At 50.7% G+C, this 13,140-nt stretch overlaps 2 protein-coding genes across 6 annotated transcripts in view; one reads left to right on the forward strand and one right to left on the reverse strand.

Moving 5' to 3' along the window:
- Daam2 (dishevelled associated activator of morphogenesis 2) overlaps window positions 1–6,936 on the forward strand; it is a 111,571-nt gene extending 104,635 nt beyond the window's left edge. For all 4 annotated transcript variants that reach the window (XM_005359681.3, XM_026785478.1, XM_013350957.2 and 1 more), the window contains 4 exons: window positions 239–299; window positions 1,856–1,987; window positions 3,927–4,097; window positions 4,389–6,936. In XM_005359681.3, coding sequence (XP_005359738.1) covers window positions 239–299; window positions 1,856–1,987; window positions 3,927–4,097; window positions 4,389–4,610 — 586 coding nt within the window. In that variant the 3' untranslated portion in view covers window positions 4,611–6,936. The remainder of the gene's footprint in view (window positions 1–238; window positions 300–1,855; window positions 1,988–3,926; window positions 4,098–4,388) is intronic.
- Window positions 6,937–7,497: 561 nt separating this feature from the next.
- Window positions 7,498–13,140, reverse strand: part of Mocs1 (molybdenum cofactor synthesis 1) — a 27,695-nt gene continuing 22,052 nt past the window's right edge. Inside the window, exons 9-11 of one of the 2 annotated variants that reach the window (XM_005359682.2) lie at window positions 9,695–9,815; window positions 9,247–9,294; window positions 7,498–8,826 (exon numbers count right to left, since the gene is read on the reverse strand). In XM_005359682.2, coding sequence (XP_005359739.1) covers window positions 8,066–8,826; window positions 9,247–9,294; window positions 9,695–9,815 — 930 coding nt within the window. In that variant the 3' untranslated portion in view covers window positions 7,498–8,065. Of the gene's footprint in view, window positions 8,827–9,231; window positions 9,295–9,694; window positions 9,816–13,140 lie in introns of both variants that reach the window. The other variant, XM_005359683.2, reaches the window with a different exon arrangement.

Consider the following 13,140-nt stretch of genomic DNA (forward strand, 5'->3'; position numbering starts at 1 on the left):
CACACACACACACACACACACACACACACTATGTGACACACAACATTTGGAAGGATCCATGGAGCAGAGCTTTCACTCTGATACATTATAGACACCAACAAGCACACAGCAAGGTGATCCACTGGAGGTGATCAGCAGGCTAAGAGGGGCTGGAACGTAATGCTGCCCTCTCTCTGAGCCATCCTTGGCTCCTCACACCCAGAGCTGATGGTGTCTTCCCTCTCCTATCTCCCCACAGCTTGGCAGAGCTGGAGAAGGAGGTGGGCAATCTCAGGAGGGGCCTCCAAGCAGTGGAGGTGGTAAGTGAGCTTGCTGAACTTTCATGGAGGTTTTTGTGGAGAAGCCAGTATTGCTGCCACCACTGGGTCCCGTGTCCCCTGCTGCCACATCTCAGACAGCAGAAACCCTGTGTGATACACTTCGATGACCTGGGGCTCCTGGATAAGAAGGTGGGACAGCCACACTGTGGACAGAGCCTTCAGGAAAACATGATCCACCTTCTTGGGGTTTACATTTAGACTCTGACAGAAGAGCTGTGTGTCTGAGACTCTATGTCACTGAGCAGGGAGACTGATCCCTAGGACTGTCACCTGCTCAGGTTTGACCACAGTGAGTGCAGGGGCTGAGCTGACTATGGGAGGCATACAGCAGTGTGGCAGTGGGGACGGCCAGCCCCATGAGATCCTATCTTACACCTCTTCCCTTCATGCCTGAACGAGTGGAGGCCCTGAGGGCTCATCCACTCATTGATGAGAATTTAGGCATCTTAGTCCTTTGAGATGGTTAAACAAGTCCATCAAAGGGTGGCTTTGCTAAAGAAGACATTTACCTCTTAGAATGTGGCATGGTGGACCATTCAAGATAAAGGGTGGCTTTGCTAAACAAGACATTTACCTCTTAGAATTTGGCATGGTGGGCCATTCAAGATCAAAGGGTTGACAGGTCTGATGTCCTGAGGGCTGGTCCTCATGGGTGGGACCTTCTCACTGTGTGCTTACCTGATAGAAAGGACAAACTCCCTGGGACTCACCGATAGGACCACTATACAAAGACAGTGCTCTTATGACCTAGTCACTTGACAGGAGTGTCCAACCCATGACCTGTAGGTCACATGAGCTTCAGGAGAAGCTATGAATGGGGCCTGGCACAAACCCACAAACTTACTTAAGACATTATGGGTTTTTAAAGTTATCTTTTCATAACCTGGTCGTGTACTTCTCAAGTGTGCACTTTGTAGATAACAACATCATGCCATAGTGTCAAACCTTTGGATGCGCCTGTGAGACCCCACCTCCTTGCTTTGCCTTCGGGGTTAGGATTTCAGTACTGGCCTATTGAGAGGACACAGACACTGGATCCAGCACTGGGTCTCTACTACCATTGCTGTTCTCACACTTCACAGCTGATGCACTCTCTGAGACATCTGTAACTCTTTGTCCCTCACACCTGGAAACTTTTCCCAGAATTCCCAAGAAGGAAGGGGGAGGGCAAGAGGAGAATCAAGTCAAGCTAAAGTTAGGAACCTTCTTATGTTGCTACCATGGGTGTGATGACTTCCATCTTGATGGTTCTGGAAAATGCTACTTAGAGTGTGGATCACACACAGCTCAGCAGCAAGATTTCCCAGTATTCGATTCACTCAATCGCCATTCCAGAAAGGATGGTGGTGGTGATGGGTTAGGGAAGGATATAAACAGCTGCCCAGACCAGCAACTCTCAGAGGCAGCATTGCCTTCAGGACTGCGAACCCAGGTTCACCTTTTCCGAAAGCATGTGCAATGTCCTGTGGCTAACAAGGAGCATGGTGGCCCTTGGATGCTTTCTGTCTAAATTGATCTTTTTCTTCCCTTCCCAGGAGTTGGAATATCAAAAGTGCCAGGCACGGGACCCCAATGACAAATTTGTTCCTGTCATGACTGACTTCATCACAGTGTCCAGCTTCAGTTTCTCAGAGCTAGAGGACCAGCTCAATGAGGCCAGGGATAAGGTAAATGTGGCCCAGCACCCCCACACACACACCCCATTGCTCCTCAACTCATCATTGCCTAGGCCTGATTCCCACCTGGTCCTACCATGGACAGGGACAAACCCAGTGCCTCAGAGCCTAGAGAAATCCCATCTCATCTGCCTCCAAGGCAACTAACAACAACCTCATTCTGCAGAGACCAGGGTTCACTGTTTAGGTATCCAAGCACCAGAAGCATTGTTTTCAGTTTTGTTTTTGTGTTTGTGTGTGTGCTTTTGTACACCTGCATGGAAGACCAGAGGTCAACCTCAGGTGTCATTCCTTAGGAGCCAAAGACCTTATTTTTTGAAACAGGGTCTCATTAGGACCTGGTTCTCAATAATTAGGCTAGACTGGTTGGCCAGCAAGCTTCAGAGATCCTCTTGCATCCTCCTCCCCAGTGCTGAGATCACGTCACCAAACCCTGGCTGGGATCAATGACTCAGGTCATTGCCCTTGCATGGCAAGCACTTGACTGAATGAGCCCACCCCAGTCCTACCTTATCCTCACCCCAGTCCCACCCCATCCCCACCCCAGACACTCCCAAACCCAGCCTAGCTCCACCCTGTCCCCACAGCATCCTCACCCAGGTACCCCCAAACCAAACCTAGCCCCACCCCCACAGCATCCTCACCCAGGTACCACCAAACCAAACCTAGCCCCACCCCCACAGCATCCTCACCCCAGGCACCCTCAAACCCGACTTAGCCCCACCCCAACTATATCCCACCCCCACCTCAGGTACCCCCAAACGCACCTTAGCCTTACCTTACCCCCACCCCAGTCCCACCCCAGGTACCCCCAAACCCAGCCTAGCCTCACCTCACCCCCACAGCATCTTCACCCACAAAACCCAACTTAGCCGCACCCCACCCCAGTCCCACCCCAGGCACCCCCAAACCCAGCCTAGCCCCACCCCACCCCCACAGCATACTCACCCAGGTACCTTCAAACCCAGCCTAGCCCCACCCCACTCCCATCTCAGTCCCACCCCATCCCTACTCCAGGCCCCCAGCCCCAACCTAGCTTCACTCCAGTCCAACTCTACCCCACCCCCACCGCATCCCCACCACAAGTGTCTCATTTCTCGCCCACCTACCATACAGGTCTGCTGAAAGCTTATAGTCGTATTAAACAGAAGTAAACATTGAGAAGAGGGTTTCAGTCACTTGGGTGAGCATCCCAAGTGGCTAGCTCAGCCGTGAACTTGCTGGCACTTACCTGTGTGGATGCAAGAGGACCCTGTGCAGGGTTACCTTTAATGTGTGGTCTTTTATTCAGGAGACCCAGGGTAGGGCTGGAGAGGCAGCATTTCCAGCAAACTCCCAGAAAGAGCTCAGGCTGCTAGTCCCAGGAAGACTTTTTGCGTGGGAACATGTTTCCTAAATATCGCGTGAGTTGGGTAAGAGAACACAGTGCTCAAAGTCAGAGTGGTGCCTGCTTCATGGACACAGAGCCTGTCACTCTGTCACCACATTTAACCCCCACAATAATACCGTGAGGCTGATCCCACTTCACAGGTGAAGAAGTCAAGTCACAGAAGGGCTAAGTAAGTCACCTATCAACTAAGTCACCCAATGATTAGATGGCCTGTGAGGAGCCTTTCCATTCCAGCCAGCCAGTGCCTGACTTTAGCTAAGTCTTCCCCAGGTCACCATCTCCTGATCCGAGGTGGCATGAAGGGAGACTATCAGGGAGACTCAACCCACCAGCCCAGAGGTCAGCCTCATGGGTTTTTTTGGGGGGGGGAGATAACAAGGTAGGGACAAAGAATGACTCACTAGTGAATTTTGTAGGTGAACCCTGGGGTTTGAATCTTCTGTCTCCATGCCTACAATTCCACAGTTTGGACTGGGCTCAACTGGGAGCTAGCTGACCGCAGGCTTGGGTTTACCACACTTCTGCCTGCGTCTTTTACAGTTTGCCAAGGCGTTGACACACTTTGGAGAACAGGAAAGTAAGATGCAGCCGGACGAGTTCTTCGGCATCTTTGATACCTTCTTGCAGGCCTTCTTGGAGGCCCGGCAGGACCTGGAGGCCATGAGGAGGAGGAAAGAGGAGGATGAGCGGAGGGCACGCATGGAATCCATGGTGAGGGCTGGGCCTGGCTGGGGACAGGATGTGGCAGAGTAGGGTATGAAGGACAGGATGCTCCTTGGAGTATGTGAGATTAAATAGGAGCTGGGCACATCTTAGGGGCACTGTTAGGCTCAAAAGAGAAACATCTCCCACCATGGGGAGAGAAAGCCATGTAAGGTGGGGATGGTGGGGTATCTTGAGAAGAAGCAGAGCGGTCCCTGGCGGTAGGCTCGGGCTTGGAGAGCAGCTAAGGACCAGAGAGCTGCTGGCAGTCCCTGAGTCTCCTCTGCTTTCCACTCCCAGTTGAAGGAGCAGCGTGAAAAAGAGAGATGGCAGAGGCAGCGGAAGGTTCTGACAGGCGGCACGCTGGAGGAGAGTGGAGAGTTCGATGACCTGGTGTCAGCTCTGCGTTCTGGAGAAGTTTTTGACAAGGACTTAAGCAAGTTCAAGCGCAACCGCAAGCGAACAGGGACTCAGGCTCCAGAGGTCACCCGCGAGCGGGCAATAAACAGGCTAAATTATTGACTTGGGGACCCGGTACTGGCCACATAGCAGCAGGCCTGGAGATAGGGAGACAGGAGCTAAAGAGAAGCAGCAATGACCGAAATGATTTGGAAGGCTGGGTTTGGGAGCCCTAGGCTGGGTCCTAGGGCCTGTGTGCGGCTAGACCAGGTGTCTCCCACACTGATGGACGGTCTTCTCTCATCTCTCCGCTACATTATTCACGTCCTGTCTCTCCCTGTGACCCTCCCTCTCCTGACCGTCATTGTCTAAGACCAGCTTGCATATCCCTGGCAGGCCCTGGGCTTTGGTCAGGAAATCCCAGGCTGGAGGACATGGTTCTCCACACCTTACATTGGCACAGAGCTGTTTAAAATCCAGAAGACCACATTCCCTTTCCAAACTCTCATACATTATGTGGTGGAGTGGGACCCGAGAGCCAGCAGCAGGGACTCATGGCTCCCATCGGAAGAGACAGGTCAATGGAACATGGATCTGGGGTAGACTAGAGGCCTTATGTGTTCTAGTGAGATAGCTCTAGTCCAGAAGGACGCATGTAGAAAGGGACCAGACCCAGCAAGTGAGTTGTTTGCATTTTTTCTAGAGTAGGTTCTGGGGTCTCTCTTCTCCCAGCCACCCCCATCCCACCCACTAATCTCTGGTCCCCAGATTCATCTCTTGATTGCAGAACTCTGGCTCCCCAGCAGCTTATAGTATGGCTCTGGTAAGAAGGGGTATCTAAGAAGGCCCTCCTTCACTGCTTTACCAGGTTCAGGCATAGGGGCCCCAAAGCAACCTGACCATTGTCTGGGTTTCCAGTGGTTTCTGACCAGAGGACAACACTCAAATGCTTCACTCCCGTGGGAGTGCCTCACTGCCAGCTCACGTGGCTGGCCCCTTCCATGCCAGTGGTCTCTCAGGCTCCATCTGAGGTCACGCAGAGCTCCGTGTACTCGGCTGCAGCTGGCCTTGGGAGCTGTTCCTGAGGGCGAGACACCTAGATGGGGCTGAGAGAATGGGGGAGGAGAGCTTCCGAAGGATGCTCACCTCAGGGTTTTGCCCCTGCATCGTGCCCAGTTTGGTGCCTCAGCCTGACTTGTGTGGGGCCCCTCTGGCCCTGTTTACTCTCTGTCCATCTTCAGTTGTTTTTAAAGGCACAGGTGGGCAGCACTGCTCTATCTAAGCAAATGTTCTACATGGAGCAGGGAAGATCAACTCCGCGAAGGTTCTAATTGTCTCGAGCACCTGTTCCCTTTCACCTTGAGACCAGTCTTGCATGGTTACCATCTGCCAGCTCCTGGACCATCGCATCTAACCCCCTGTCTCAGCGTCATTGCCAGTGGCTGTGGCTCTTCAGGCCTGTAACTGCCCATCTTGTTTTCCTGCATGAGACTCTCAGGAGGTGGGGACATAGTAGCCGTGGGGAGGAGAAACACGGGGTTCAGCTGGGCATGTGCACTGATTTGGGGCAGCAAGTATGAAGAAGCCAGCCTGAGAGGGCAAAAGGGCTTCTCAGAAGAGTGGCTAATGTCCCCCGCCCCGACAAGCAAAGCCTTGAGAGTGAGGAGGCTGGAGCTGGACCACTTCCCATCTCCTTCCAAACTGGCCAGGCTGTCAGCCTAACAAGCTGGCCAGCAGGGCAGGCAGCAGGCGTGACTGTGTTCTGCCTTCCCAAGCACCATAAAGACTGGACAAGCACTGGGAAAGACAAGATGAAAGTTCCTGAAAGAACGTGTTGGATCCTCAGAAAAGCTATTTGGCATCTCTCCAGAGCCCAGCCATTTCACCCCAAAGAATTTTGCCTTCTCTATTTATTATTTTCCAAATCTGGCCAGTGGCTCTGGTGCTGTATGTCTTTGTAACCAGATTTCAACAGTGCCTTGGACCACAGACCACTATGGGTGACTGAGCAGGAAGTGACTGGTGCCCAGTGGGGGTCCTCAGTGTTAGATGACGTCTACCCCAGTACTGCCCCACCCTTCCTGCTGCCTGTGGGCCCACTGCTCCAGGTAACCTTGTGCACAATGCAAGATTCACAGTCCAGCCAACACATCCCTTCTCAGCAGCGGCAAACTTCCCCAAATGTAAGTTTGTCCAGGGAGTAGAAGGACAACGCTCTCCAGGTGGGTAGAGTCGGGTACAGGCGCTTCCCATCCACTCCTATTGCCACCAACTGAGGAGCTGTGACCACCTCCCCAGGACATCTGTCAACCTTCATGCCAAGACCACTCACCAGCTGCTGCAGAAGACAAATAAGGCTCATATATGTACAGAATCTACAGTGTCCTTTTTACCCTTTTTTAAGAATATATTGTAATACTAAAAGATATTAAATTCATCCTCACCCCAACCTGCCTAGAAGCTTTTCTTCCTATGTGGACTTGGGTTGTACAGGAGTGAGCTGGGCCAGTGGTGGGCTGAAGCTAGCTCCTGGCAGTTTCATCCAGTTCCATGAGGGCCAATGTACATTTTCTAGAATCCACTGAGGTTATGTGGATGGCTTGAGTTGGGGACATTTGTCACAGGAACCCGTTCATGTTTTAAAGAGCCAATTGTTCAACGTTTGCCATCACACAAGGCAAAGAGGACACCAGGCCAGGGGCACCTCTGCAAACAGACCACCTTTGAGAATCCAGCATGCCAGGCTGTTGTATGGGTGCATCAACTGGGAGGTTCTAGTTCATAAGCCTGATCCCCAAGAGCTGGCAATGCAGTTGAGCCTGGGACTCCCAGCTGTCCACTGCCTTAGGACGCATTCTGTGTCTCACTGTCTCCCACAGTGAAAATATGCCCCTTGGCCTTTCTAGGGTCCCTCTTCCCACCCCCTTTCAGAGAGTGTCTCGGAATGGGGCTGATGGGCGAAACTTAGCAGCTTATGCTCTTCTCACAGACAAAGGTCCTAAGCCTCAAGTCCAGAGCTGGCACCATGGCTTTATTTGTGCGTTGTAAGGGCGAAGGTCACCTTCGACTCTTCTTTCTCTGATATGTGCCAGAGCAGACAGGTGTGAGCAGAACCAGATGTGGGTAATGGTCGGCACGAGTTCTTAGGGGTGTAGTCCGTAAGTTCATTCCATTGGAGGAGAGGCCAGAGGTCAGGGAGTGGGGACACTGGGATACATTCTTTAGGAAATTTGTGCTTTTCCTTCCTCTAAGTGGGGTCCTCTGCTAAATGAGCCCTTATATCTCCCCAGGGAAGAGAGGAGAGAGAACCCTAAGTAGGCTGTCCATCTGAAACAATCCATATAATATGACCGACATGGAGGTCCAGCATCAAACGTTCCATTGCTAGGGTCCTGGAAGGTGTCAAGGCCAGAGGTGTCTTATGTCAAGGACATCTCCCAGGTTATGATAAATCTCAATGGTAAAGAGACAGGGTGACCTTAGGTCATAGTGACTAGATTTAGAGGACTGTGACATCTTTTCCTTGGCCCAAACTGCACCCCTTTGGGAGACGTGGCTGGAGAGTGAGTGGGGTACTCTTAAGCCCGGTGGAAGTCCCCCCGCTGGCCTCCAGTCTTGCTGAGGAGCTTGACCTCCGCCACTACGATGTCCCTGCTGACTGCCTTGCACATGTCATACAGGGTAAGGGCAGCCACGGCAGCTGAGGTCAGTGCCTCCATCTCCACCCCAGTGGGGCCACGGGCCCGGCAGGATGCCTGGATCAGCACGGCATTGCGTGGACTGTCCAGCTCCAGATGCAGCTGCACGTGGCTCAGGGCCACATGGTGGCACAGCGGGATCAGCTGACTAGTTAGCTTGGCTGCCTGGACTCCAGCCAGCTGGGCCACTGCCAGGGCATCTCCCTTCTTCAGCTGGTTCTGCTGGACAAGCTTGAAGGCCACAGGTCCAAGAAGGACCAGAGCAGAGGCCACGGCCACCCGCTCTGTATCTGGCTTCCCGCCCACATCTACCATAGCTGCCCGTCCTTCTGAATCCACATGAGTTAGCTGAGTTGAGGTTGGCCCTGGTCCTGAGGGGACAGCAGGATCCTGGGACCCTATGCTGAGGCACTTTGAGTGAATGTTGGAGTTGGGGTAGCAGCTGTAGCATCTCTGAGGGGAGCTAGACCCCAGACACTGCTGAGACAGAGGAAGGGCCATGGGGATGCGGAGTCTCTTCTGCAAAGTTGTCATCTGGCCAGAGAGATTCTCTCTGGCACTCAGATTCCAAACACAGAGGGGATCCCGGGAGAAAGTGCTCCAACTTGCTGGTGGGGAATCTTGAAGCACCAAAAACAGCTCTGAAAGGAGACAAGAGAAGAGACTGAGCCTCCAAACAAATCTTCCTCCTGACCCTTCACTGTCCCATCATGGGACAGTTAAGTTCTCATTCACACTAGGGAGAAGAAGGAAAAGCAAAAGCAGACAGAGTGCTGGGCATGGTGGCCCACGCCTTTAATCCCAGGACTCAGGGGCAGAGGCAGGTGGGTCTTTGAGTTGAGGCCAGCCTCGTCTACAGAGCGAGTTCCAGGACAGCCAGGGCTATCCAGAAAAACCCTGTCTTGAAAAAAAGAAAGAAAAAAGGAGAGAGAGAAAAAAATGAAAGGAAAGATTAAAAAAAAAGAAGAAGACTACTGAGGGACAGACCTGAGGCTGTCACCCCACTCTACAGGACCCCCCAGTGACAAGGGTGAGTAGTTACGTACTGATAGGTCACCCACCGATGAGGATCATGGGCCGGTTCTTCATCTGGGCGATATTGAACATGCCTGGTGGGAAAGCGGGGAGGACAGAGAAGGGGGCGCTCACTGAAAAGCATGGATGGATGGGTGGATGTGGCCCCAATCCCATGCACAGCTGCAGGCATGCACACGCATCACTGCGAGGTCACCCAAGGAGGAGCCCAGACAACAGTCTGGGAACACCCTCTCTCTCCTAAAGACAATCCGAGGGAAACCAGGGATCCAGTGATATCAGAGCCTGATAAAGCAGATCAGGAGAATTTGGGGGCCCCCTGTGTAGCCCATGCTCTGTTAATTTCTTCAAAGAAGAACTACTACACCCCAAGTTCAAAGTTTCAGCAGAAGTGCCCAGTGGCCCAGGCTGGCTTCATCCTCCCGCGCTCCTCCACTTTCCACAGTCTAACCCGACCATTCCGCCAGCCCTTACCTGCATGCTGCCGCTTCTTCCTACCTACTGCTGCCCCGATGATTCTCAGAAGCTCCTCCTCAGAGGCTCCTCCCCGCAGGTGGTCCCGCAGGGACACCTCAGAGTTCCCAAAGAGACAGACCTGTTGTGGATGAGAGAACAACTTGTCACAGCAGTGCTCATGCCTCCGACAGCAGGCTCACACTTGAGGCAGGACTCGGGGCTAAGAGGGGCAGAAGGGACTAGACATACAAGAGGCAAAATTGAGACTTCTGAGTGGGGCTTGGCCACACTCCTTTTAGAGTACACTGCACACACGGAGAATCAAATGCATATGAAGAGAGAACATCTGGATTCAGGGCTGCTGCTATTGGCTGAGACATCTGATAGGAAAGCCACTGCCACCATGAGAGCAGACCCCCATCCATGGGGAACTGAGCACCCCGGAGGTGGTATACATATCCCATTTCCATGGGGATACTACCACCTACTGCTTGCTTCAGTCCACGGTCCCTGCTCATGGCTGAGCAGACAAGGGTTTTGGAGGGGGCAGCTTTGGGGTTTTTGTGTCTGAGCCAGAGACTCAGTTTTTAGCTCAGGCTATGTTGTTCAGGATGGCTGGGAACTGACAGGAACCCTCCTCCTTCTGACTGTGCTGGGTGGCAGGTGTGAGCATCACACCTGGCTGGAGACAACATCAGTGGCCACTCAGTCCTAACTCACTGTTCCCTAGCTTCTGTGAGAAGCCTGGTCATGAGATGAGATGGATAAGGTACCACCCTGTCACAGAACTTGTGTTGGCTGTGTGTATAGACACAGAACGTCTGAAAAGCCAGGAGGGGCCAAGCTCTGGAGAAGTCAGGACTGAAGGCCTGGCTTCTTCACTATGTCAGGCATTCCCCTTTCCTACAGCTGCTGTGGATGGTCTTTCTGTACTCTGTGAATATGTGTTGCTCTCATTGGCTGATAAATAAAGCTGCTTTGGCCTATGGCAAGGCAGGATAGAGCAATCAAGCAGAGAGATACAGGAGAAGAAGAGCGGAGCCTAAGAGATGCCAGAGCATCACAAGTATGCCACAGGCCACATGGTGACACACAGATTAATAGAATATAGGTTAATTTAAATGTGAAGAGCTAGCAAATAATAAGCCTGAGCCATCAACCAAGCATTTATAGGTAATATTAAGCCTCTGAGTGGTTATTTGGGAACTGGAGGGTGACAGAGAAACTTCCAGTTACAAATGGAGTCCACTGTCTGGTGTGGATCCACATAAGACCTAAGAAAACTTAAAAAATATTCTAAATGCACAGAAACTGAGCTGTTCCGGGTTCCTAGTCTCAGAGTCTCATGCCAACAGCAGCACAGAGACGCGTCTCCCAACAGCGGAACTGTCCATCCGCTGCTATGATCTAAGTGGGATGGCGGGTTTCCACAGTCTCACACCAGCCTCGGTACAAAGCGGCTAATCAGCGACATGCTGTGTGGTGGGTTTCGTTTGTGCTCACACAGAAAAAAAAAGGCTAAAAGATACAGAGTAAAAAGAGGTCCAGACAGAAAAACCTCTAAACAGGTTCAATGTGTTTTACAGTGTAAGTAGGCTACAGAAAAAATAAAATGGGTATTGACAATTATAAAAAGAAATATAGTTTAAAAAGAATATACTAAAGTCTTTAAAGAGAGAAATAAAATAAAATAAAAAGTCATGTAGAGATGGGAAATACACAGGAAGTTTGGGTCCTGTGTAGTAGTGTTGGTTCTGAATGTTCTGAATGCTGACAAACCAATGACAGTTGTCCGAGAGACATGGAGAGAAAGAGAGACTGGTAAAATACGCCAAATGCCTCAGCTTTAAGACAGAAATCAAAAATATATCTGTAAAGTAGAACTTAAAAGATGCACTGCTTTGAATAAAACAAGGCAGGAAGGTCTTTCAGGTTCCTGCTTCACAGAACTGCCAGACATTCTGCAGGACACAGAGAAAAGCTACTGACAACTTTGCCAATATAGGTGGGACAGTCTTTCAAAATTCCTGCTTCAATGAAAAGTCTGCCAGATATTCTAAGCCAGAAGGCTGAAGATGGGTGTCCCAACATTACAGAAGAACTTTGGGTGACTGTCCAGGAAGCCAGATGTCTTTGCCATTTCTAGAGTTTTGGAAGTTGCTTGCAATACACTTCCTGTTTATTCGAGTAATATTATTATCCTTTAGGGGTCTTTGATGGAGTTGAAGACTAGATAGTTATAATTATAGTTTTCCTTAGTTATGACAAAAGATAGATATCAAACTTTAGACTCACAAAGATAGGGTAACTGATAGAGTATTTTCTTTAATTTTGCCAAATACAAATAGACCGGATATTATAACTGATTCTCACTTGATAACTGTTTTGTTATATGTAATTTTTCTATGTTAAAATGGAAAACCTTCCTTTTTGAATAGATGAAAATGGGAAAATGCTGTGGGAAAATGTCTTTCTGCATGCAGTGAATATGTGTTGCTCTCATTGGTTGATAAAGTTGCTTTGGCCTATGGCAAGGCAAGATAGAGCCAGGTGGGAAATCCAAAGATACAGGAGAAGGGCAGAGTCTGAGAGATGCCAGCAGCCACCTATGGGGCAAGATGTCAGAGCACCACCAGTAAGCCATAGGCCACGTGGCAACACACAGATTAATAGAATATTGGTTAATTTAATGTAAGCTAATAATAAGCCCAAGCCATCAGTCAAGCATTTATAAGTAATATTAAATCTCTGAGTGACTCTTCAGGAACTGGTGGGTGGGGGAGAAACCTCCGATTACATTTAGCACCAGGCCCAGGCTCCTCTCTCTCCTTCACTGACTCTAGTTAAGTGCTCCACAGACGTCTCTTTGTTGGCTTCCCTGTGCTGGCTTCTGCCTGGAGATCAACATCCCAAAGCTGCATCTTGAACCCCAATCCTAAAGTTCTATGCTCAGCAGTCACCCCACACATTCCCTTCTAAGCTCTTTGATTCTTCTGCCCCTTATGTTTTTCTTTTGTATATATGTGTCTCTGTGTTTCCCGTATATAGGGAAGTGTGTGTGTTCACATGTGTGTGTGTGTATGTGCACATGTATGAAGGCAAAAGGTCAATATCAGGTATCTTCCTCAACCAATCTCCACTGTTGTTTTTGAGACAGGGTCTCTCATTGACCTAGATTTCAGCAACTCGGCTAGACTAATTAACCAGTGAGCTCCGAAGATCTTCTTTTCTCCACTCCCCAGCCCTGGGACACAAGTCTGGAACTATGCTTGGCTTTTTACATGGGAGTTGGAGATCCAAACTTGGGTCTCCATGATTGCAGAGCAAGTACCTTTCTTCTGAGCCATCTCCCCAGCATGACCCCACACTGTCACCCCATAGTCACTGAGCCATCTCCCCAGCATGACCCCCCACAGTCACCCACTGTCACTGAGCCATCTCCCCAGCATGACCCCACACTGGCA

The sequence above is a fragment of the Microtus ochrogaster genome, linkage group LG2 (genome assembly GCF_000317375.1).
Source record: "Microtus ochrogaster isolate Prairie Vole_2 linkage group LG2, MicOch1.0, whole genome shotgun sequence".
Classification (NCBI taxonomy): domain Eukaryota; kingdom Metazoa; phylum Chordata; class Mammalia; order Rodentia; family Cricetidae; genus Microtus; species Microtus ochrogaster.